A 22,406-nucleotide genomic window follows, 5' to 3' on the forward strand; every position below is an offset into this window, starting at 1 on the left:
ACCCCATCCCAGCTGACTATGGGCGAGAGGCGGGGTACACCCTGGACAAATCGCCAGGTTATCGCAAGGCTGACACACAAAGACAAACAACCATTCATTCACTGTGCGGGGCGGCACGGTGGTGTAAGTGGTTAGCGCGGTCGCCTTACAGCAAGAAGGTTCTGGGTTCGAGTTCAGCGGCTGACGAGGGCCTTTCTGTGTGGAGTTTGCATGTTGTCCCCGTGTCTGGATGGGTTTTGTCCGGGTGCTCCGGTTTCTCCCACAGTCCAAAGACATACAGTTAGGTTAATATGGGATGGCCTTGGGCTGAGGTGCCCTTGAGCAAGGCACCTAACTCCTAACTGCTCCCTGAGTGCTGTTAGCATGGCTGCCCACTGCTCTGGGTATGTGTGTGTGCTTCAGATGGGTTAAATACAGAGAGGAATTTCACAAGTGTGTGATGAATAAAGTTGTCCTTTCTTTCTTTCATTCACACTCACGGTCAATTTAGAGCCACCAGTTAGCCTAACCTGCATGACTGTGGAGGAAACCAGAGCACTCGAAGGAAACCCACGCAGACAGAAGAAGAAGAAATGTCACATGCACACTTCAAGCACAGTGAAATTCATCCTCTGCATTTAACCCTTCTGAAGCAGTGAACACACACACCCAGAGCAGTGGGCAGCCACACTACAGCACCTGGGGAGCAGTCAGGGGGTTAGGTACCTTGCTCAAGGGCACCTCAGCCCAAGGTCAACCTAACTGCATGTCTTTGGACTGTGGGGGAAACCGGAGCACCCGGAGGAAACCCACGCAGACAACATGCAAATTCCGCACAGAAAGGCCCTCGCCGGCCGTGGGGTTCGAACCCAGAACCTTCTTGCTGTGAGGCGACCGTGCTAACCACTGTCTCATCTCATCTCATTATCTCTAGCCGCTTTATCCTGTTCTACAGGGTCGCAGGCAAGCTGGAGCCTATCCCAGCTGACTGCGGGCGAAAAGCGGGGTATACCCTGGACAAGTCGCCAGGTCATCACAGGGCTGACACATAGACATAGACAACCATTCACACCTACGGTCAATTTAGAGTCACCAGTTAACCTAAACTGCATGTCTTTGGACTGTGAGGGAAACCGGAGCACCCGGAGGAAACCCACGCGGACACGGGGAGAACATGCAAACTCCGCACAGAAAGGTCCTCGCCGGCTGCTGGGTTCGAACCTGGAACCTTCTTGCTGTGAGGTGACCGTGCCTTAATTGTTCTATTTTTTTTTTAATTATAAAATTGGAAGTCTGTGATTTGAATTCAGTAGCTTTCGGTCCTTTTTTTTTTTTAAAGTTGGGTGTCAGAAAATTCTTTTTATGGTCAAAAAAAAAAAGACAGTCTAGCTTTAAGGACTGCCCCTGCAAACGCCTCAGTGGAAAGTCCCGGGGTTTCGCAGTTTGCTGACGTGTTTCAGACTTTCTGTATTGTTCTCATCCAGGTTAGTTAATTGTTTAAATTTTATTTCTATTTCTGATGTAAAACGAGTTAATTTTTTTCTTCTGCATTCATATGTTAATGTAACCATGAAATAATATAAAGCAGCTCTTTATGTCGTGTTTTCTATTATTGGAAAGCTTTTATTCTATAATACTGACGCAGAATCACAAAAGTGGTACACAAGAGCAGTAATATATAATCTTAATAAATAAAAAATTAAATTAAATTAAATAAAAAAACCCTAAAAACCTGCATATGAGTCAAGTGCGCGTGTGTACTTCCGTATTTTGACGCTCTGGGTTTTTCCTGGCTAGCATCAGCAGTCTGAGGTGATTTAAATCAGTCCGCCATTTTGTGTCTTGTGGAAAGGAGCAGTGAAGGGGAGTCATCTGTCTGCAGCTTCGTTTATGGACCTTATGTGGTACGTCTGACACTAACTAATGGATAATTATCGAAGAATAAGAATTAATCAATGTTTGTCTTTATATTCGTCGCATTATTATATATTCGTTATACTATCTTAACACGAAAACAACACCCAAAAAAAATTCATAATGGCGGCTGTAGTCGGTTTGGCTTTGTAACCAAACTTATGGTCTGTCTTTCTCGCAAAAAAAAAAAAAAAAATGTATTTTGAGAGTTCTATACGGTCAAGTTAGACTGTTTTCATTTTGGACAAACGTCGTGTTGATGGTGTAGATAAATACAAGAACCTGTAAAACAGGTTTATGAGCCTATTTGAGTAGAAAAACAGGGTGTTGGTGAAACAGACGGACGCCATAAGTGAGCCTTTTATATTCACACAGAACAAATGGGTTGGTGTAAAAGTGTCTTATTTATTTATTTAAACCAGATTTTTTTAAACAATTAGTCCAGGTTAAACTTTAACTCTTTAGTGAATTCTTGTCTAACCAGTTAGGCCACTTCAGTCAGATATACAACAAGCTTACAAAAAAAACCCGGCTTACAAAAACAAGAAAAAAAGTAATAAAATGAGGAATATTTTACTTAAAATAAGCAAAATTATCTGCCAACAGAACAAGAAAATTTGACTTGGCAAGATTTTTTAAAACAAGTAAATATATCTAGCTTTAGAAACCCCACAGATGTCTTAAAACTAGTGTAAACAAGTAGATTTGTACTATTCACTTTAACATGCTAGAAACTTTGTCCCCCAACCAACAGTTTGACTATTTCATCTGGGCATATTGGTGTGCTCTGTTTAAGTAAGTGTTTATACCAACTGAGACCGCCAAATAAATCAAAACAACAAACCAATCCATTTTGTAGCCTATTTTTGTTGCCAGATTGACAATACAATAATTCATTTCATTTAGTTATCTGTTTTGTGTTAAGAGATTAAAAGAGAGGATAAGATGCTTGAAATAAGAAATTCTGACTTTGACATGGTTAATATAACACCGATGAAATTATGGTAATTCTCATTTTAAGACTCATAACCAGTAATAAAATCTCAATAACAAGTTATAATACCTTAATAAGATAATTGAGGGGAAAAAATGCTTAAAGTAAGTGAAATACTCTTACACACAACCTACCTGGAAAGGAGAATTATCTTGGCAGACAAATAACAAGCATATTTTGTCTTGATTTAAGATATTTAAATTAAAATTTAATTTTTACTTTTTGCAGTGCAGGGCTTTTAAAATGGTGGGATGTGTTTCTGACCATTCAGAATACTGCAAATCTTCACCTTTTCCAAGCCCTCATGTTCTTCAGATCTTGTCTTAAATTTACTGGCACCTAAGCCTGCAGTACTAATGATGCCTACAGGCTGATTACAGTAATCTGATATTGTAAGTCAGACTGTGTGTGGCATGCTTGGAACTTGTTTCAGCTAGTTTGTTAAATTCTTGAAACTTGCACAGTCTGTCTTTTTTCATTACGGGTTGTTTTACAATCAGGGTACCAGGGGTGATGGCGTTCCGGCGCGCTGCGCCGGATTTCCGGCGCGCCGTGGCTGAGGAAAAAAAAAAATCTAGTTCGCCCATTGTCCTGTGTCATTCTGAGATGCGCAGATAGACAGTAAAGGGAATTCCGAATTCCCTTTACTGTCTATCTGCGCATCTCAGAATGACAGGACAATGGGCGAACTAGATTTTTTTTTTTTTTCCCTCAGCCACTGCGTGCCGGAAATCCGGCGCAGCGCGCCGGAACGCTATCACCCCTGGGGTACAAAGTTTGACACGGGTCCAAAATTCAAATTGATTCAAACTGGTTCTTGTAAGAGTTTTTAAGTGAAGGACAAGTTAAAGAACAGATAGGCATGTGTAATAGTTTGTAGTATAACAAGATTAAGTGTAGCTTTAAGCAGGGCTGGGAGAAACAAAGGCCCTGGTCACACCGCCCGAACTTTGCTGGAGCGTTCCTGGAGTGGTGAAAAAAATTCATCACCGCTCGTAACCGTTCACCACCATTTAACAAAAGTTGGCCCCCGTTAAAGCAACGCCGTATACACTCTGCCACCGCTGATGTTTCTCGAGGGGCCCTCCTACTGCTCCGAAAGTTTTGAGCTGCACAAAATATTGCGAGCGGTGAGGAGGGGGCAATTTTCCGCCCCGGCAAAGTTCACCCCCGCTCCACCAACGCCCAGTCAAAGTTTGGCACCGCTAGACGCAAGTTCGTGGACGCTTGGGTCCGCTAGGCCAACGCAGAAATCTTGAACACTGGACCACCGCTGCTTCGCCAGTGTTGCCCGGGCGGCGATTAAACGTTGCACAAACTTCGGTGGCGCGGTTGTAAGCGTTTTACGAGCGGACACAGGGTTGCTGGAACGGTGTCGGGCGTTGAAGCAGCTATCCATGGCGGCGATGAACTTTGGTTTGGCGTTGGTATAGAGGTGTCAGAGCGGGACCAGAATTTGGCTATAAATGCGGGGAGAAATGGACCAGGAGCTCATTTGGAATCGAGCTGCCGTTGAGTTCAGACCTCATCTATATCGAATTTGCTCAAAGTTACAGTAAAACTGTATCACCATGGATGCTGAGAAACTTGCTATGATTGGTGCTAAACCAACTTTATACCCCCGCCGAGCCAAAGCCCGCATGCGCAGAATGCCGCTAAACCAACGCTCGCTACCGCTAAAGCAACGCCGGCTTCAGCGGTGCACCGCTAAGCCAACGCCCGTGTTTTCGATTTTTTTTCCCATTTTGTGCGCGGTGACGAGCGTTGTCGAAATTCGGCCCCCCCTCCCTACCGTTCAAGGAACGCTCCAGCAAAGTTCGGGCAGTGTGACCGGGGCCAAATGAAGTGATTCTCGGAGAGGACATTTTTTTTTTGACAATTCAGAATCCACTACTTCCATAGTGCTTTTAAATATAAGGCTGTAAGCTTTGTGTTAGTTGTCTCTAATATTTATGTCCCAATATCTTGACCACATTTTAGGATGACAGTAATCATTTTAGATATGTTATTTATATTGAAAAATTAGCTGTCTCGGAGAGGACTTTTTTTTTTGACACAATTACATACTAATTTGATCAGAATAGTCTGAAAACTTACTGGCATTCAACATTAAAACTTAACTATGTTTCCAATGATATGGAACCAAATATTTGTTTTATGGTATAAAGAATGATGAGTGCATCCCTTTTGGAGCTACCTGTGGTCAAAAAAGCACTTTTTCTAAATGACGCGAGTAATTTTGCTAAATATGACACACATTGCCCAAAAATAACGTTATCACCAAATTTTTTTTTTTGCATGGTAAATAGAGCTATCACAGGGCTACAATAAACAACCAAGTTTATTTAGTCAAGCCTTTTGATATTGAAGATAAGTGTTAAATGTGATTTTTAGCTTGCGTACCCTGATTGTAAAACAACCCTTAAGGCCAATTTATGCTGACAACGCAGTCCTCACAGATGGTGGCGTCTGCATAGCCCCCCCACCTTCGCAGATGCTCTGTGCGCACCTCCCAAAAATTGTGACCACCGCAGAAGCCTCGCAGACAAGAGGGCTCTGATTGGTCCACTCTACATCCGCTGTACACGCACTTCCGCTTCCCTACTTTCCCGGTTTGTTTTGTTTTCACGACCGCCATTTTTAAAAACACGAGCGAAGATGGAGCAGCACGAAGAGCGGTTGATCGAGGACGTGAGGAAGTACGTACATCTATATGACTCTAGTTCTAGTCATTATAAGTAACCGGAGGATAAACACTCCACTAACCACACCCACCAACTACTCCTAGCGACTTTGCACCCCCTTGTGTTGTGGCGGTGAATAACATCGCGCACGCCTATTACTCCCCGCTCAACAATAAATTACAACTGTCTGCGAAAAGCTATCTGCGAAAGCCTTGTTGCAAGAGCATGCAGAGGCCCTTAGACTATCCTGCAGTGGGTTTCCCAAAAGCCTCTTAACACTAAGATTGTGTTAACTAATACCCCTTTTTTACCAAATCAGTTCCAGGGCTGGTGCTTAGTTTGGAACGGGGTTTTCTGTTTCCACTGACAAAGAACTGGCTCTGGGCCAGAAAAACCGGTTCCACCAGCTCTTTGCTGGGCTAGAGGAAAGAACTACTTGCGTCAGCAGGGGGGCAGAGTTGTTAAGACCAGCAACAATAGCAAGACTGTATTCGGTGCCATTTTTTAAATAAGCAACAAGATATCATGGATGCAGTAAAGCAGCAGTCATTTATTATTGTTGTTACTGCTTCTTCTCCGTGTTGTTGCTTTGATGTTCGTGCCAAGGTTTATGCAAATGCAGCGACGTAATGACGTGGCTCCCCTTAGCACCCCAATCTATGGAAAAGCAAACTGGTTCTCAGCTGGTTCGCAAGTTGAACGAGTTGTGAACCAGCACTGGCCCCGAACCAGCCCTGGAACTGATTTGGTGGACAAGGGGTATAAGAGAGAGAGGGAATTCATTGTGCTGCTTGCTTTATCATTTAACGATGATCTTTGTGCTGCGATGCTTTTTAGAAACCCAACCCCTGATCAGTAATTCTATCCTATTGCATATAGACATCCAATCATGTGCATAGTGTACACGTACCCGGGTATGTATAGAAACAGATAACCCCACCTCTCCGTTTTCAAAAATATCCACGATTACACCAGACTGTTCTCCAAAATATCTGCATTTACACGGATCCGCAGAGATACGTGGCTAAGCGCTATTATGAGCATGCCAAACATGTAGGTGCCATTCCTCCGGGAGAACAACTTCATTTGTGAAGTTTAGCCACCAGGCAGCAGTTCGCCCAGGTCGGATCCAAAGGCGGTGGCGGCGTTGGTAAGCAGCAAGCCTTTGTCTTGGTGGGAGGAAAAGTGCCTGGAAAATTGTGACCCTCCTCGCAGTCCTTCTCCTCTGCTCTTCATAAAGCAGTTGTAGTCCTATTTGCAAATGCAAACAAACCAAAAGTGTTGGCAAATGTGTAAAAAAGATGACCACCCGTGTTGCATCCATGAGACCATCAAACCAAAATATTGAGCGCCGGATGCAAATATTGTTCTGTGACGTCGGGAAAACCTAAAACTCCGTTTTCCACGATTTACATGCAGGCATGAAAATGGAGTCTTCAGAAATCTCCACTTTGCCCGGAGTTTTCAAAGAGATCCGTTTTCAGTGACTGAAACCTCCGTTTATGTGTAAATGAGAGGTGCAATCTCCATCTCATTATCTCTAGCTGCTTTATCCTGTTCTACAGGGTCGCAGGCAAGCTGGAGCCGATCCCAGCTGACTACAGGCGAAAGCCGGGGTACACTCTGGACAAGTTGCCAGGTCATCACAGGGCTGACAGACACAGACAACCATTCACGCTCACATTCACACCTACGGTCAATTTAGAGTCACCAGTTAACTTAACCTGCATGTCTTTGGACTGTGGGGGAAACCGGAGCACCCAGAGGAAACCCACGTGGACACGGGGAGAACATGCAAACTCCGCATAGAAAGGCCCTCGCTAGCCACGGGGCTCGAACCCGGACCTTCTTGCTGTGACGTGATGGTGCTAACCACTACACCACCGTGCCACCTAGGGGACTACATAGGCGGCAAAATGTAGTTTTTTTTTTTTCCTGCCATGGAAGTGCATTTGTATGGAGCACTTGCATGTGACGTCACAGCCGATCCAGATTGTGACAGACGCCATCTTGTCGGTCAAACGTCATATTTCCGCCTTCTACTTTTACTTCTGGTTCTACTTCTGCTTCTACTTCTACCTTTTCTTCTGGAAAACCCTACTATATACAATTCTACTACAACGGCTGCGGCTACAAGCTCTCCCTACCTGTGCACGTTTATGTTTTTTGTGTGTATTTTTGCGTGTTGTTCGTCTGTACCGGACTTCAATATCCACTACAACCGTATGGACTTACTGGACATTGGTTTCCAGCAGAAAATGACGATTTGTAGCGATTCCCATTGCATGCACAACATTCCGGACAAGAAAAAAAAAACATTCTGGACGAGATAGCAAGACCAGCGGGGTCTCTCTGGATTGTTATCGGAAGCAAAGCGAAGGAGGCGGCGCCGGGAGCGGAAGCAAAAGCGAGGCTGCAGAGCCGGCCTGTTGACTAAGCTCAGAAAACAGCCACTCAAATCTCCACTGGTAAGCCTCTATCTCTCCAGCGCCAGGTAAACAAGACGGACGATTTGGAATTACAACTGGAATTACCTTATTCTATTCTATAATCAGCTGGTCAGTGCTATATTCAATACTTAAGTGACTTACCCATCCAGTGAGGATCATTTTCTTGTTTACAAGATGCCACATCTGAGTCGCTGACAAATCCTGAATTTCTGTAAAGATAACTGTCCAGAGATTTATAAGCACGCAGTGCTTCACCACTGAACAGCGAGGGAAAGTTGATGAGGTAATTATAGTCCGGGTATTCCACCTCTGGCAGTTCCATATCCACTGACACGGTCGTGAAAACTCCGTCCGGTAAGCCATAAGGGTCACTAATCTGTAGATCGTTTATTTTAGACATGTATCTAGTTATCTGTTCATTAGAAAAATGAGCCGTGTAGTCCGTCGGTTGAAATTGATCCATTCTGTACACGAGTGCAGCAATATTCAGCTGTGCTGTTGACCGACAAGATGGCGGCTGTGTACTTTCCGGTCACGTGACTGCAAGATCTCTATACCGAGGAGGAAGCAATTTGCATTACAGCTGTGAATGAGGATTCAAAATGGCGGCTCGGCTTGGTTTTCCCTTTTGGGTGCTCTCGTTTTCTGTTAGAATTTGGTAAAGAAAAAATATTATTTACCAGCTTAAAATCGGTCCGTATGGTGAAATACCGTGACCTCGGCCTTAAATACTGACCTCAGCCCAGAGAGCCTCGGTCAGTACTTTCAAGACCTCAGTCACGGTATCTTACGATACGGACCTCCCAACTGGTAAATAATTATATTCTCTCTCTCTCTCTCTCTCTCTCTCTCATGGTTGTCTTTCAATAAACTGCGAAACATCTCTAAACTGCTATCTGAGTCAGTGAATGTTGCTCCTGGATCTGTGAGGCAGAATCTCCAAGGCAGCAGAGAACTACATTTCTCGATCATACTTTGTCAATGCAACCTTCAAGGAAATCAGTCAAAAACCTATCTGACATGGATCTAAAACTTGAGTACCATATCAAGTTTGATCTATGTAGATTGTACAGGAGCACTTCTTAAAAAAAAAAAAAAGAATCGTTAGCTTGTGTTCCAGATCACCACCATTGTAGTGGTAAAAATTAAACTAAGCCTGAATGGGTTTGGTGCCAGTGTGGCACTGATCAGTGTATCATTTTTTTACTGTATTCCCTGTTGGTTGGTTAGTAGATGTAGGTCGTAGTAGCAGTCACATTGTGAAATGATCATCCTAAATTGCCGACACTGTCAGAATTTTGTCCCAGGCTATCTTGGTCACAAGACCATGAATGACAACAGCCATCTTTTGAAACTCTCGCATTGTGACATGGGGATAATTGTTTGAGTCGCAACCAAAGATATCGCCACATTTCTTTTTCATGTTGGTTGTTTTATCTGAGGCAGCCCAAAATCATAGTGTATACCCAGCACCTGGGCAGCTTGAAAGTTGGAAGGCGATCAGAGGAAAGCTCTATACATGAGCTCACAAAAGCTGTGATTGGTGAATGTCATTCTAATTGACAGAGTAATTTCTTCCTTTCCATCCAGAAATCCATTCCAGTTATGCTCCAGGTATTTGAACTTGTCTCCCAATGATGAGACAAGTGCTATTCTATTGTGGTGTTCTGGATTGCTTTTAACATGGATTTTCAACTTGCTAGTCTATGTACTTGTGCTGACTTCATCCAAATCTGGTTTTGGTTAATCATTTACATCTCCATGTTTGCAAGTCAAGCAAAGGTTAAAGCAAAGACGCATTTACTGTGTGTCGTCAGTGCAATTGGAAAAATGAACAAAGCTTCAAGTTAAATATAATTGTCTCAATTTATTAGCATCAGATGACCTTTTATTTCTTTTATCCCCAGGTAACTGCGCCACTGAAGCAAAGGGATTTCTCACACCAAACTAAATCCCTGTCTCTTAAAGAACATATTTTTATTTCATAATTATACTAAAACTTCACACATGGATACGTAAACGCCACCATAAGGGATGTCCGCAGGGAGTTGGCCTTTTTTTTACCACATCCAGGAAGTCTACTACCATAGGGTCTGTCATTAACACATGTCTTGTTTAACGTTTAGATCGTGTTTGGTTTGGTTTATTGTATTTGTTAATGATCCTGGGTGAAAGTGAACAGCAGAAATGGATAATCACCCGGTTTAGTTCATGTTTGCTCACCTTTTCTTTGTACATGAGATGTCTTTTCTCACGTGTGGCTTTCAGTTCAGTTTTAGAGGTCATGTACCCATTCTAGCAGAGATGGTAGTTTGGACTGTTCGCAGTATACACTGGTGTTTGGAGTTTTGTTTGTGTTCTTTGTTTGACTCTAAGGCGTTGGTTTTAGGTGGGAGGAAATTCCTTTTTGGTCAGGGGGAAATGTTTGTTCAACTCATGACTAATCTTGTGCTAGTCACAAGTTCCTGTAACTGTTTTAATGTTTTGTTCTAAGTTCAGTGTACTCGCTTACCCATGTCACCAGTGTGCACTTAAGACCCTGGGTGTGCTAATTAAAGTCCTTCTCCCTGAGGACATCCCTCTTTTTCTCCTAAAAATGGAAATATTACAAAATAGTGCTTTCTTAAGAGGTCTGTGTCGTACTAGTGCACCAGCAGACCTACAGTATGATAACACAAGTGAACTGTTTCGGATTTCGACCTTTGCAAAGTTCCCCTCGACAGCACCGGTGACTGAGAGAAGCCTTGCCCGTGCTGGGTTTTTCTACACTGGCATAGGAGACAGGGTCCAATGTTTCCGCTGCAATGTGACCATTGACAACTGGCAGTCAGGCGAATGCCCAGCCGAGAGGCACAAGCAGATCTCCCCCAACTGCACCTTCATTCAGAGCCTGCCTTCCACCACCAATCTCCTGTCCTCTTCTCATTCAGCCTTTTCACCTCTCCGCAATGCTACCATCCTGCAACTAAACCTTCCTGCAGTCACTTCAGCTTCAGGCCAGACAGATGAGCAAGCTGGTTACCTGAACATGAGCAACCTTGCCCCCTCTAGCCCTCTGTCATCTCGTGGCGTGGAAGACATGTCCCATCAGAGGCCACCTGCTTGCCACAATCCCAGCATGCGGCGTGAGCAGGACCGCTTGGACACCTTTCAGAATTGGACTCTTGCCACAATCACGCCTGCCGAGCTTGCCAAGGCTGGTTTCTATTATCTCAGTCAGGGAGACAGAGTGGCTTGCTTCAGCTGTGGTGGGCACCTGAGCAACTGGGAGCCTGGAGATAGGGCTGTATCTGAGCACCAGAGGCACTACCCTAACTGCCGCTTTGTGAGAGGTGACAGAGCCGATAACATCCCTATAACTGCTGGTTTGGCCAACGTGTCAAACCCAGCAATGCAGCAGTGTGATGAAAGGCTGCTTACGTTTGTCAACTGGCCTGCAAGAATACCTGTCCGCCCAGACCAACTGGCCAAGGCTGGTTTTTACTACGTTGGTGAGAACAGTAGAGATTTTTCCACTAATTTAGGTTTTGTACTTGGTTAGAGATCATGCTAAAGACCATTCTTTTGTTTATTGGTAGGTCGTAACGATGACGTAAAGTGCTTCTGTTGTGATGGAGGACTCAGATGTTGGGAATCGGGGGATGATCCTTGGGTTGAACATGCTAAATGGTTTCCCAGGTAACATGACTTTTTATTTCTCAATGTCTTTCTAGTCAGATTTATTATCATTGTGGGTCAAACCCTCATTTTAAATCCTTTCGTTATAGGTGCGAGTACCTTTTGCAAGAAAAGGGACAAGAGTTTGTTCATCAGATCCAAGCCAGATTTCCAAGACTGTTTGAACAGGTATGTAAAGACAAAAAAAACCAAAAACCCTGTACTGACTTTTCTTACTGCGAGAGATCAACCTTGGTTCTTAATTTTATCCCTGCAGCTGTTGAACAATGGGGACTCGAGGGAATTTGTTGATCCACCTGGTAAATATGGAACATATTACACGATGTTTAAGTAAAACAAATGTGATGTTGCAATGTAATAGGAAAATGATCAATGATGCGGTGGTATGATGTGATGCAGCCTGCCACAAAGTTAGTGTTGCCACCCTGATAATGTTCTAATAACAGCACATCCCAACATGGTTTTTTTCCTTTAGCAATTTGCCATTGCTCAATAAACATTTCCTTGCTGCTGGAACATTGGATTAGGTGTTTAATCAGAATTGACAATTCAATAGTGCTGTGGTATAAATGAATGCTATATGCATCTAATTTCTGTTCACTTTTATTTGTAGTTGTACACTTGGGTCCAGGAGAAGAGCGCTCAGAAGATGCTATAATGATGAACACACCTGTGGTGAAAGCAGCCTTAGAAATGGGCTTTGAGCGCGGTTTAGTGAAGCAGACTGTCCAGAGCAAAATTCTCACCAGTGGAGAAAATTATAAAACTGTACAAGAATTGGTGTCTGACCTGCTGAGTGCGGAGGATGAGAAAAGAGAAGAGGAACGAGAAATGTTTGCAGAGGAAATGGCATCAGGTGTGTCTTCGTGCAGGTTCACTCGCCAGTTCAAATCCAGTGTGTGGATATCCATCTGTAATATGTTTGCTTTTTTGTAGATGGATTTACTTTTTTGAAGAAGCACCATGCTGCCTTGACACAGCGTTTGAAAAGTGTCCAGAGCCTAATGGATCATCTGTTGGAGGAGAACGTAATTTCACAGAAGGAGTACGACACCATACGCAACTGCACGTCCGTCAAGCAGCAGACGGGTCAGCTCATTGATTTGGTCTTATCAAAGGGGAACGCAGCAGCAGAGGTCTTCCGCAACTGGATCAAAAAGAATGATGTGTACCTCTTAAGAGAACTAATGGGTATTTAACCTTTTTTTCCCCCCCTTTGTCAGTGTCTGTGAATTCAGTGTTAGTCTTTCGTCTTGTGTAAGTTGTGTATAGTTGACATTTATAGCAGGTACACAACACACAAATGGGATTCCCTTAAAAGAAAAACTAGGTGATGCTCAGAGAACTTTTTTTTTTAAAAGAACTTAAGTATGCAGGGACAATTCCACAACAAACGTACACCACGACATATTACTGACAATCCGTTTTATGTTCTTTTCACTGCAATTTCAGCCCAGACAAATGAAGCTGTATCACCGAGTCAAGATCTTTCAGGTATCCTCAAATATGAGAGGTTTTTTGTTTTGTTTGAGTTTTTTTTTTTGCCTTTTGTTTAGTTTGTAGCTTTGACACTAAGGGAATCAGATACAGATCCTGCCCTGAAAGACTGAGCATAATATGGAAAATATTTAAAGTGACCTGGTTTTGTTTTATTCCACAGACTTGCCCATGGAAGAACAGCTGAGGCGACTTCAAGAGGAGCGTACATGTAAAGTGTGCATGGATAAAGAGGTCAACATTGTCTTTATACCATGTGGGCACCTGGTGGTTTGTAAAGAGTGTGCACCTTCATTACGCAAGTGCCCCATCTGTAGAGGCTTGGTAAAAGGCACTGTACGCACCTTTCTATCTTAAATGGGCCAAGTGCTTTAGATGCATATTGTTTGAAGCATTGTCAAAGTGAATATAAAACAAATAGTACCTGCATAGAAGAGAATGCAAATAGTGTGGCTGAGTTTAATGTTTCTTCAAAGGGGGGGAGACAAGAATAGCTGTATTAAACAGTCATTTGAAATTTTGGCTTTTGGTTTTTATTTACAGGTTAAAAATACTCCATCACATACAATCCATGATTAGTCTTAAGTTCATATTCATTAAGGATGGTTGAGTTTTATAGATTTCACATTCAGTAAGTACAGAATTATATTGAGTCATGTGGTTAAGCAGCACATTTCGTAAAAAGAATTTTTTTATATATCCAACTCTTGAAGGTTACCCCAGCTTGGACCCACTTTAACCTTTACCCTGAGCTTCACATACAATTTCACAGCAGCTTCCATTTCCCGTTTCACAATTTGTGCGACCTAAGAAAGGAAAGAGGAAAATTTAATCGCACTTGACCATTATTTTAAACATGATGATTAAGCTTGTTTCCTCATCTGCCACCCACTAGTTAGCACTTCATCACGCAACGCCTACCAGGTGGTGAAGGTGAGCATGTGTTTCCCCTAAGACACGTGAAGCACTACATCTTTTCAAACCATTACGCTTACCCCGTCACATATGATCGAGGAGGAACGAATGGTGTTATTTTCTCAGAGTTTGGCCCTTTTTATAAAGAAGTCTGCATACCTGGATAACATCTTCCTCCGCAACCTCATAGAGGAGCTCGTCATGTAGCTGAAGTATAAAGAAGGCGCCACGGGAAGGTCTCGACTGAAGCCTGCCCCGTCCTTTGTCTAATAAATGAACAAAATCATGAATATCGTAAAAGATCACCTTCACATTTGAGACAGAAGGATTTACCTGTCCCACTGGGGTAATGCTGATGTGACAACAGCACATCAGGAAAAGCCATCTCCAGTCTGCGTTGGATATTGATAGTAGCCAGTTTGACAATATCTGCTGCAGAGCCCTGGACCGTTGTATTCACAGCCTGTCGCTCTGCCTGAAGTATAGAAGAAATTAACTTGGAAAGCAAAAAATAAAAGCTGTTCTTCCCATCATTCTGAAGAGGTCTAATAAAGAAACTTACATGAGACTTAATGTACATGTTTGCGGCCTTGATTCCAGGCAGAAACCGCTTCCTGCCAAGTAACGTCTTCACAAATCCATTTTTACTACAGTTCTTCACAGTTTCATGCAGAAACGCTTGTATACCTTTGAGGTAAAATAAAGCCCTGAATGACAAGGTGCAATTATATTAGAAGTTATTCCAAATCTGAGAACTATCCTAGACTTTACCTGTGTATCTGGACTTGAACGTTTCAATGTAACAGGCAGCATCGTTTTCATCGATACCCATTTGCTCTCCTAATGACTTTGCTCCCATGCCGTAGATTATTCCATAACAAATCTGTACACACAAGCACAACTTCATTTAGCTTATGGAACATTGTTAAAATTTAAACATCATATTAAAAATGTCAGGTAGCGTGTATGGTAGTGGCAACATGCTTGCGTGTGCATTTTATTCCTCTTATACAACTGCAATATGTGAATGATTAAAATGGTGTTTTAATTACAAAATGACACCTTGTACTTTGTCTGTTTATAGTTACATTTAATGTTATGGAACATCTGAAATAAGTTTGTTTCTATTATCACTTAGTATGTGAAAACAGCATAACACACAAAACGATTTGCTCATCACCCATTGCTTTGTAGCTGACACTAGTGGATATTCCAGGCCTTTAGTTGCCTTGGTATCCATCTTGTACAAAATAAATAAGTGTGTTTAAAACAACTGAGAAAAAGCTCAATCCTCATAGCAGCATTTATTTCCATATACACAAAGGTACTGGGAGCACATTCAATTCCAAATGAAAACGAAACAAAAAAGAATAAGCTGTTCAAAAAAAAAGTGTCTACATCTTCATTTACAAACTTGAATATTTACAGTATAAACTGATTTGTTTACAGATTTAGCTTTTCTGTTAATCACTGAACTAATATTTAGCTGTATAACCTTTATTTCTGATAACTGCTTTACATCTGTGTGGCATGGAGTCATCTGACACCTGCAAAGAGATATTCCAGCCCAAGCTGACTGGACTACATTCCACAGTTCTTCCGCATTCTTGGGTTTTGCATCAAAAACAGCATTTATGATGTCACTCCACAAATTCTCAATCGGATTGAGGTCTGGAAATTGGGCTGGCCACTTCATATCATCAATCTTGTTGGTCTGGAACCAGGATGTTGCCTGCTTGCTGTTGCGTTTGGGGTCGTTGCCCTGCTGAAACACCCATTTCAAGGGCATTTCTTCTTCAGCATAAGGCAACATGACCTCTTCCAGGATTTTGATATATTCAAACTGGTCCATGGTGCCTGGTATGCGATAAATGGGCCCGACTCCAAAGTATGAGAAACGTCCCCAAACCATTATGCTTGCACTTCCATGTTTTACAGTCTGCACTGTGGCTTTATGGGCCGTCTCACAAACTGTCTGTGGCCTTTAGACCCAATAAGAACAATTTTGCGCCATTTCTCTTTAGGCCAGTCAGTGTGTTCTTTGGCAAACTGTAACCTTTAGCACATCTTTTTTCTCAGCAATGGTACTTTACGAGGGTTTCTTGTAAATAGTTTGGCTTCACATAGGCGTCTTCTGATTATTGCAGCACTCACAGGTAACTGAAGATGATCTTTGATTTCCCTGGAGCTGATCATTGGATGCTTCTTTGCCATTCTTGTTATTCTATGATCTACACAGGTGGTAGTATTTCTTTCCCTACCATGTGTTTCAGGTTTTGTTTGCCATTTTAAAGCATTTGAGATCATTTTAGCTGAGCAGCCAATTATTTTCTGCACTTTATATGTTTTCCCCTCTCCAATCAACTTCTTGATCAAAGTTCTTTCTCCTTCGGTACAATGTCTGGAATGACCCATTTTACTCACTGAGCAAGGGCTAAAACCAGCAGGTACAACATTCGCTGCCCTCCTTCTTTAAATAAGGGCCATAATTGACACTTGTTTCTTCACAAAATGAATGACCTCACTAATTGAACTCCACACTACTATTAATTTGAACACGCCCCTTTCATTAAATGAGTCAATTGCACCCAATTAGCAGAGTGCATGTCACAATTCTTGATTCTTTTGGTTGCCCATTACTCTACTACACCTATATTTTCCCATGTTGTATTATCTTTTCTGCCAAAATCAGTAATTAAACACATTAGTGATGTTAGACTGCTATTATTTTGCACATAACTGTATATCCCAATCATAGTCACCTCAAAGTTGCGATTACTTTAATTCGGTACCTACCCAACAGTTATTTAGCCCATCACAAGTTGCCGAATTTCATTGGTATTCCATGGTCTTTGGTCACCATATTGCTGCTAGTCTCTTCCTGTATACCCCTTGAGTCATGCTATCACCAGTCTCTCGTTTCCTCTCGCAACATTAATAAGAAAACCGAGCTAACAAGAAATTGCAAAACCCACCGCCTATGGCCACAAGCCATTCGTGTTCCTGTACTGTTATAAAAACACTGACGCTAGAGACTCCTTCCATAAATGAGCGTACAAAAAACATCAGCATATCATACAGTTTTTCTTATTAAATCAACACATTTTTTAAACCAATTTATTACTAGTCTTTGAATACGTGGAGCACCCGCCCAATAGATCCCTGTGAATTAGCTGTTACTACAGAAACTATCACATACAACCCCAATTCCAAAACAGTTGGGATGCTGTGTAAAATGTAAATAAACAGAATGCAATGATTTGCAAAATCTCAAACCCATATTTTTTTCACAATAGAACACAGACATGTCAAATGTTTAAACTGAGATGTTTTACCATTTCATGAAAATATTAACTCATTTTGAATTTGATGGTGGCAGCAGCAACACGTCTCAAAAAAGTTGGGACGGGAGCAACGAAAGACTGGAAAAGTAAATGGTGCAAAAAGAAACAGCAGGAGGAACATTTTGCAACTAATTAGATTAATTGACAACAGGTCAGTAACATGATTGGGTATAAAGTAGCATCTTAGAGAAGCAGAGTCTCTCAGAAGTAAAGATGGGCAGAGGTTCACCAATCTGCGGAAAAACCGCGTTGACAAATTGTGGAACAATTTCAGAATGTTTCTCAACGTAAAATTGTGAAGATTTTGAATCATCATCTACAGTTCATAACAATCAAAAGATTCCACGAATCTGGAGAAACCTCTGTGCGCAAGGGACAAGGCCGAAAATCAATATTGGATACCCCTGATCTTCGGACCCTCAGGTAGCACTGCATTAAAAGCAGCCATGATTCTGTAATAGAAATCACTGCATGGGCTCAGAAACTCTTCCAGAAATCATTGTCTGAACATAGTTCGCCGGGCCATCCACAAATGCAGGTTCAAGCTCGATCATGCAAAGAAGCCATATGTGAACATGATCCAGAAACACCGCCATCTTCTCTGGGCCAAAGCTCATTTAAAATGGACTGAGGCAAAGTGGATAACTGTTCTGTGGTCAGACGAATCAAAATTTTAAATTCTTTTTGGAAACCATGGACGCCACGTCCCCTGGACTAAAGAGGAGAGGGACCATCTGCTTTATCAGCGCTCAGTTCAAATGCCAGCATCTCTGATGGTATGGGGGTGCATTAATGCCTATGGCATGGGCAGCTTGCACATCTGGAAAGACACCATCAATGCTGAAAGGTATAAACAGGTTTTCGAGCAACATATGCTCCCATCCAGACGACGTCTTTTTCCAGGAAGGCCTTGCATATTTCAGCAAGACAATGCTAAACTGCATACTGCATCTGTTACAACAGCATGGCTTCGGAGTAGAAGAGTATGGGTGCTGAACTGGCCTGCCTGCAGTCCAGACCTTTGACCAACTGAAAACATTTGGTGCATCATGAAACAAAAAAGTACGACAAAGACGACCCAGGACTGTTGAACAGCTAGAATCCTAGCTCAGGCGATAATGGGACAACATTCCTCTCCCAAAACTCCAGCAACTGGTCTCCTTAGTTCCCAGACGTTTACAGACTGTTGTTAAAAGAAGATGGGATGCTGCACAGTGGTAAACATGGCCTTGTCCCAACTTTTTTGAGGTTTTGGGGTTTTTTTTCTTAAAATGGTACATTTTCTTAAATATTTGATATGTTGTCCATGTTCTATTGTGAAAAATATTTATTTATTTATTTATTTACACAGCATCCCAACTTTTTTGGAATCGGAGTTGTATTAGAAGAGTGTATTAATGTAAGCCTGTAATTTACAGCTGCACGCATGTCAGGGCTGCTGTTATAGAAAATGAATCATCAGGTTCTGACAAATCAAAATCAAGAAATCAGCACCACTGTGGTATAAAACCATTGCTTAAACTTCAGCTGAGTTTGCAAAGCGATCCAAGAACTGTAAGGGTGTGGGCCTAACATTCTCATGAGCATGCACAATTGACTTCCCTCGAGCAGAACTAAGCACAAGATTATTCGGACTCAAAAAGGCTCGGGAAATCGTTGCTTTGATAAAAGCAGGGGGGGTGATCAGGGAGGGACCAGAACTACCAGACTTGAGACAATAAAGGGAGCTATTCTGAAAGAACTGCATGTTTTAGCCAGCAAGACCAGCATTACTACCTACATAATTAGACAGCAATCTACATTCCCTGGGACTTCCGCAGGGCACAGCCATGTCTCACCTGTTTAGCTTGTTGTCTTAGGCTATCATTAACTGTCTTGGGATGTACCATTTTCCATTCTGCAGCAATGCTTTTGAAAACATCTTCGCCACTGTTGAGAACCTGAAGAAGCCGTCTGTCATGGGACAAGTGAGCCAAAACACGCAGCTCCAACTGGGAGTAGTCTGCAGCCAAAATTAATCCCCCTATTAAAACAAGAAAAAAAGAAAGCACAACTTTATTCATCACACACTTGTGAAATTTCCTCTCTGCATTTAACCCATCTGAAGCAGTGAACACACACATGCGCGCACACACATACCCAGAGCAGTGGGCAGCCATGCTAACAGCGCCCAGGGAGCAGTCGGGAGTTAGGTGCCTCGCTCAAAGGCACCTCAGCCCAAGGCCGTCCCATATTAACCTAACCTGCATGTCTTTGGACTGTGGGGGAAACCGGAGCACTCGGAGGAAACCCACGCAGACATGGGGAGAACATGCAAACTCCACGCAGAAAGGCTGCTGGGTTCGAACCCAGAACCTTCTTGCTGTGAGGCGACCGTGCTAACCACTACACCACCGTGCCACCCAAGAAGCATATTGATGAATCAGGGCTACTAAACCTCTTCTATGCATCTGTCAAAAAAAAAAAAAAAAGGTTCTTTACCTGAGAAAGGAACAAAAGCATGCCTCATGCTAACAGAAAAAGGCATCCCCTTCTCTGGGGATCTGTCTGAATCTTTGATCAGTGACACCAACTGATGGCGTGTCCGGGATATTTTAGCCCTTTGGAAAAACAAAAATGTCAAAGATGTGAGAGTCAACAGAAACCATACATCATTTTAAAATTTCTTTTGCCATGAGCGCAGAGGCTCACCTTGTCTTAGTTGAGATAATGGCCGTGTTATTTTGTGATGCTTGGCTTTCTCCAATAAGAGTTGGCATTTGGATTTCAAAGTCTTTTGGTACATTCTGGATATTGGGCTCAGTAAAGCTCACCCTTCCTACAGGAGACAAAAAGAAGTTTGTTAATTTGTTGAAACAAGACAAAGCTAAAATCATATTGAGCATGAATTGTCATTTTAATGTTGTCTGTGAAGATTCTCAGTCATCCAGGTCATAATAAATTGTGGGTGGTTTAAAAAAAAAAAAAAGCAATTAGACTTGCTCTTTTTTTTACCACCCACAGTTCATTTTAATGTTTCACACCTGTAGCTGTGTGGGACTGAGATACTGAGTAAATTCGGTCCATTTCCAGTCTAGGGTGCCAGCACTTTTCTCTTTGCAGGGGAAATACCACTTTTGTCATGGCGTTTGTCATCTTTCTCCACTCTAGAATGATGACTGGTAACTGATGCAGGGGCTTGAGCTTTTCCAACACATCCTATTTAAATCAAAAGTGAAAGTGTGTCTTTACAGAGTTGAGGTGCAGTATTTGTAAGAGGGTGAATCAAATGAAAACCTTAGTGTGAGAAATCAGAAGTGAAACAAATATTTATGAGAAATCCAGACAGACACTTATTAAGGTCTAGACCACTTGTACTGAATGAAATGGAGATTGTGTAGATGAAATGTTACACATTTCGAAACCTATTTGCAATAACAATGGTAATAAATAAAGAAGACAAAAAACTAATTTGTGGCAAGATAATTAATGTGCTCGGTTTACAGATACTTCTACATAAAAATGGTCAAATGTTAAAGTTGACAAAAATATCAAATTAACAAAATCTCCCATTCTGAATAGGGCCAGTATTTAAATAATACTGGCTGGCATTGAGTGGTATATCAGATATATTCCATTCAGCTAGCATGATATTGAACAAATTAAAGATGAGTTACCTGATATATTCCACAAAAAAATGCCAGCCAATATTATTATTATACGGCACATACACATTCCTTTTGGGTGTTCAACGCGTCTTTCTCTTTCAAACTTCTCTCAATCTTTCGTATTTAATGAAGCAAACCTGGCTGCCATGCTTGTTTACAAATTGTCACAGTCGCTCGCTAATCGTGGAAGTTTTACGTCTCCGATGTGTGCTGTCATACTGTCTTGATAACCATGCAATATTGCAAACCATCTTCAATGCTCATTCTCCATTGGGTAGAGTGACGTAATACACGTAGGATAAGCGATATGCTAACAATATTGCATGCTATCCAACCAAATGAATGAAACCCACTAGAAAGGACTAGAACACGTTTTTATTCCATCAAAAGTGTCCTGTATGTGTAATAATGTCTAATAACCTGTGTGCATTTATCACTTCCTCCAACCTCTTATACATTTTCTGAGCAGCTTGTGGATTCTCTCATTTCTTTTTAGACATTTTTGGAATTATTTTTTTTTTGTAGCTAAATTATAAAATGGGCGGCACGGTGGTGAAGTAGTTAGCAATGTTGCCTCATAGCAAGAAGGTTCCCGGGTTCGAGCCCCGTGGCTGACGAGGGCCTTTCTGTGTGGAGTTTGCATGTTCTCCCCGTGTCTGCGTGGGTTTCCTCTGGGTGCTCCGGTTTTCCCCCACAGTCCAAAGACATGTAGATTAGGTCGATTAGCTACTCTAAAATTGCCCGTGTGTATGTGTACCCTCCACCAGATGAGGGTTTGGGTCCCTCTGGTGTGCTATAATCACCCAAGAGAATTCAGGGAAGCTAGCTGATGGATTCCTGGATCGCCGACCCTCAACTATGAGGATGGTGACAGACGGGGGGGGGGGGAGTAAAATAGTGGTATATTTTCTCTTTTTTTGCATACAAAAGTCATGATGGAAGTTTCTGACCTCATATCTCATCTCATTATCTCTAGCCACTTCATCCTGTTCTACAGGGTCGCAGGCAAGCTGGAGCCTATCCCAGCTGACTACGGGTGAAAGGCGGGGTACACCCTGGACAAGTCGCCAGGTCATCACAGGGCCGACACAGACACAGACAACCATTCACACTCACATTCACACCTACGGTCAATTTAGAGTCACCAGTTAACCTAACCTGCATGTCTTTGGACTGTGGGGGAAACCGGAGCACCCGGAGGAAACCCACGCGGACACGGGGAGAACATGCAAACTCCACACAGAAAGGCCCTCGCCGGCCACGGGGCTCGAACCCAGGACCTTCTTGCTGTGAGGAGACAGTGC

The 22,406-nt window shown here is 42.4% G+C and overlaps 2 protein-coding genes across 6 annotated transcripts in view; one reads left to right on the plus strand and one right to left on the minus strand.

Moving 5' to 3' along the window:
* Nucleotides 1-1,364: 1,364 nt before the first annotated feature.
* Nucleotides 1,365-13,713, plus strand: birc2 (baculoviral IAP repeat containing 2). 3 transcript variants are annotated; one of them, XM_060936112.1, is made up of 10 exons: nt 1,395-1,463; nt 1,777-1,883; nt 9,929-11,512; nt 11,600-11,699; nt 11,789-11,867; nt 11,956-11,998; nt 12,313-12,555; nt 12,636-12,890; nt 13,152-13,193; nt 13,360-13,713. In XM_060936112.1, the coding sequence occupies exons 3-10, from the start codon at nt 10,501-10,503 to the stop codon at nt 13,551-13,553; spliced, it is 1,968 nt and encodes a 655-aa protein (XP_060792095.1). In that variant the 5' UTR covers nt 1,395-1,463; nt 1,777-1,883; nt 9,929-10,500; the 3' UTR covers nt 13,554-13,713. The 3 variants fall into 3 exon arrangements, with proteins under 3 accessions (XP_060792096.1, XP_060792095.1, XP_060792097.1); XM_060936113.1 differs by lacking the exon at nt 1,777-1,883 and having other exon boundaries at nt 1,365-1,463; XM_060936114.1 differs by lacking the exon at nt 13,152-13,193.
* The window catches only part of polq (polymerase (DNA directed), theta), a 50,274-nt gene continuing 41,581 nt past the window's right edge, over nt 13,714-22,406 (minus strand). For 2 of the 3 annotated variants that reach the window (XM_060936111.1, XM_060936109.1), the window contains 8 exons: nt 20,479-20,653; nt 20,147-20,273; nt 19,937-20,055; nt 19,294-19,478; nt 14,883-14,994; nt 14,445-14,798; nt 14,271-14,377; nt 13,714-14,002 (listed from right to left, as the gene is read on the minus strand). In XM_060936111.1, the coding sequence (XP_060792094.1) occupies nt 13,889-14,002; nt 14,271-14,377; nt 14,445-14,798; nt 14,883-14,994; nt 19,294-19,478; nt 19,937-20,055; nt 20,147-20,273; nt 20,479-20,653 (1,293 nt within the window). In that variant the 3' untranslated portion in view covers nt 13,714-13,888. The remainder of the gene's footprint in view (nt 14,003-14,270; nt 14,378-14,444; nt 14,799-14,882; nt 14,995-19,293; nt 19,479-19,936; nt 20,056-20,146; nt 20,274-20,478; nt 20,654-22,406) is intronic. The other variant, XM_060936110.1, reaches the window with a different exon arrangement.

This window comes from Neoarius graeffei, chromosome 12 (assembly GCF_027579695.1).
Source record: "Neoarius graeffei isolate fNeoGra1 chromosome 12, fNeoGra1.pri, whole genome shotgun sequence".
In the NCBI taxonomy this organism is placed as follows: domain Eukaryota; kingdom Metazoa; phylum Chordata; class Actinopteri; order Siluriformes; family Ariidae; genus Neoarius; species Neoarius graeffei.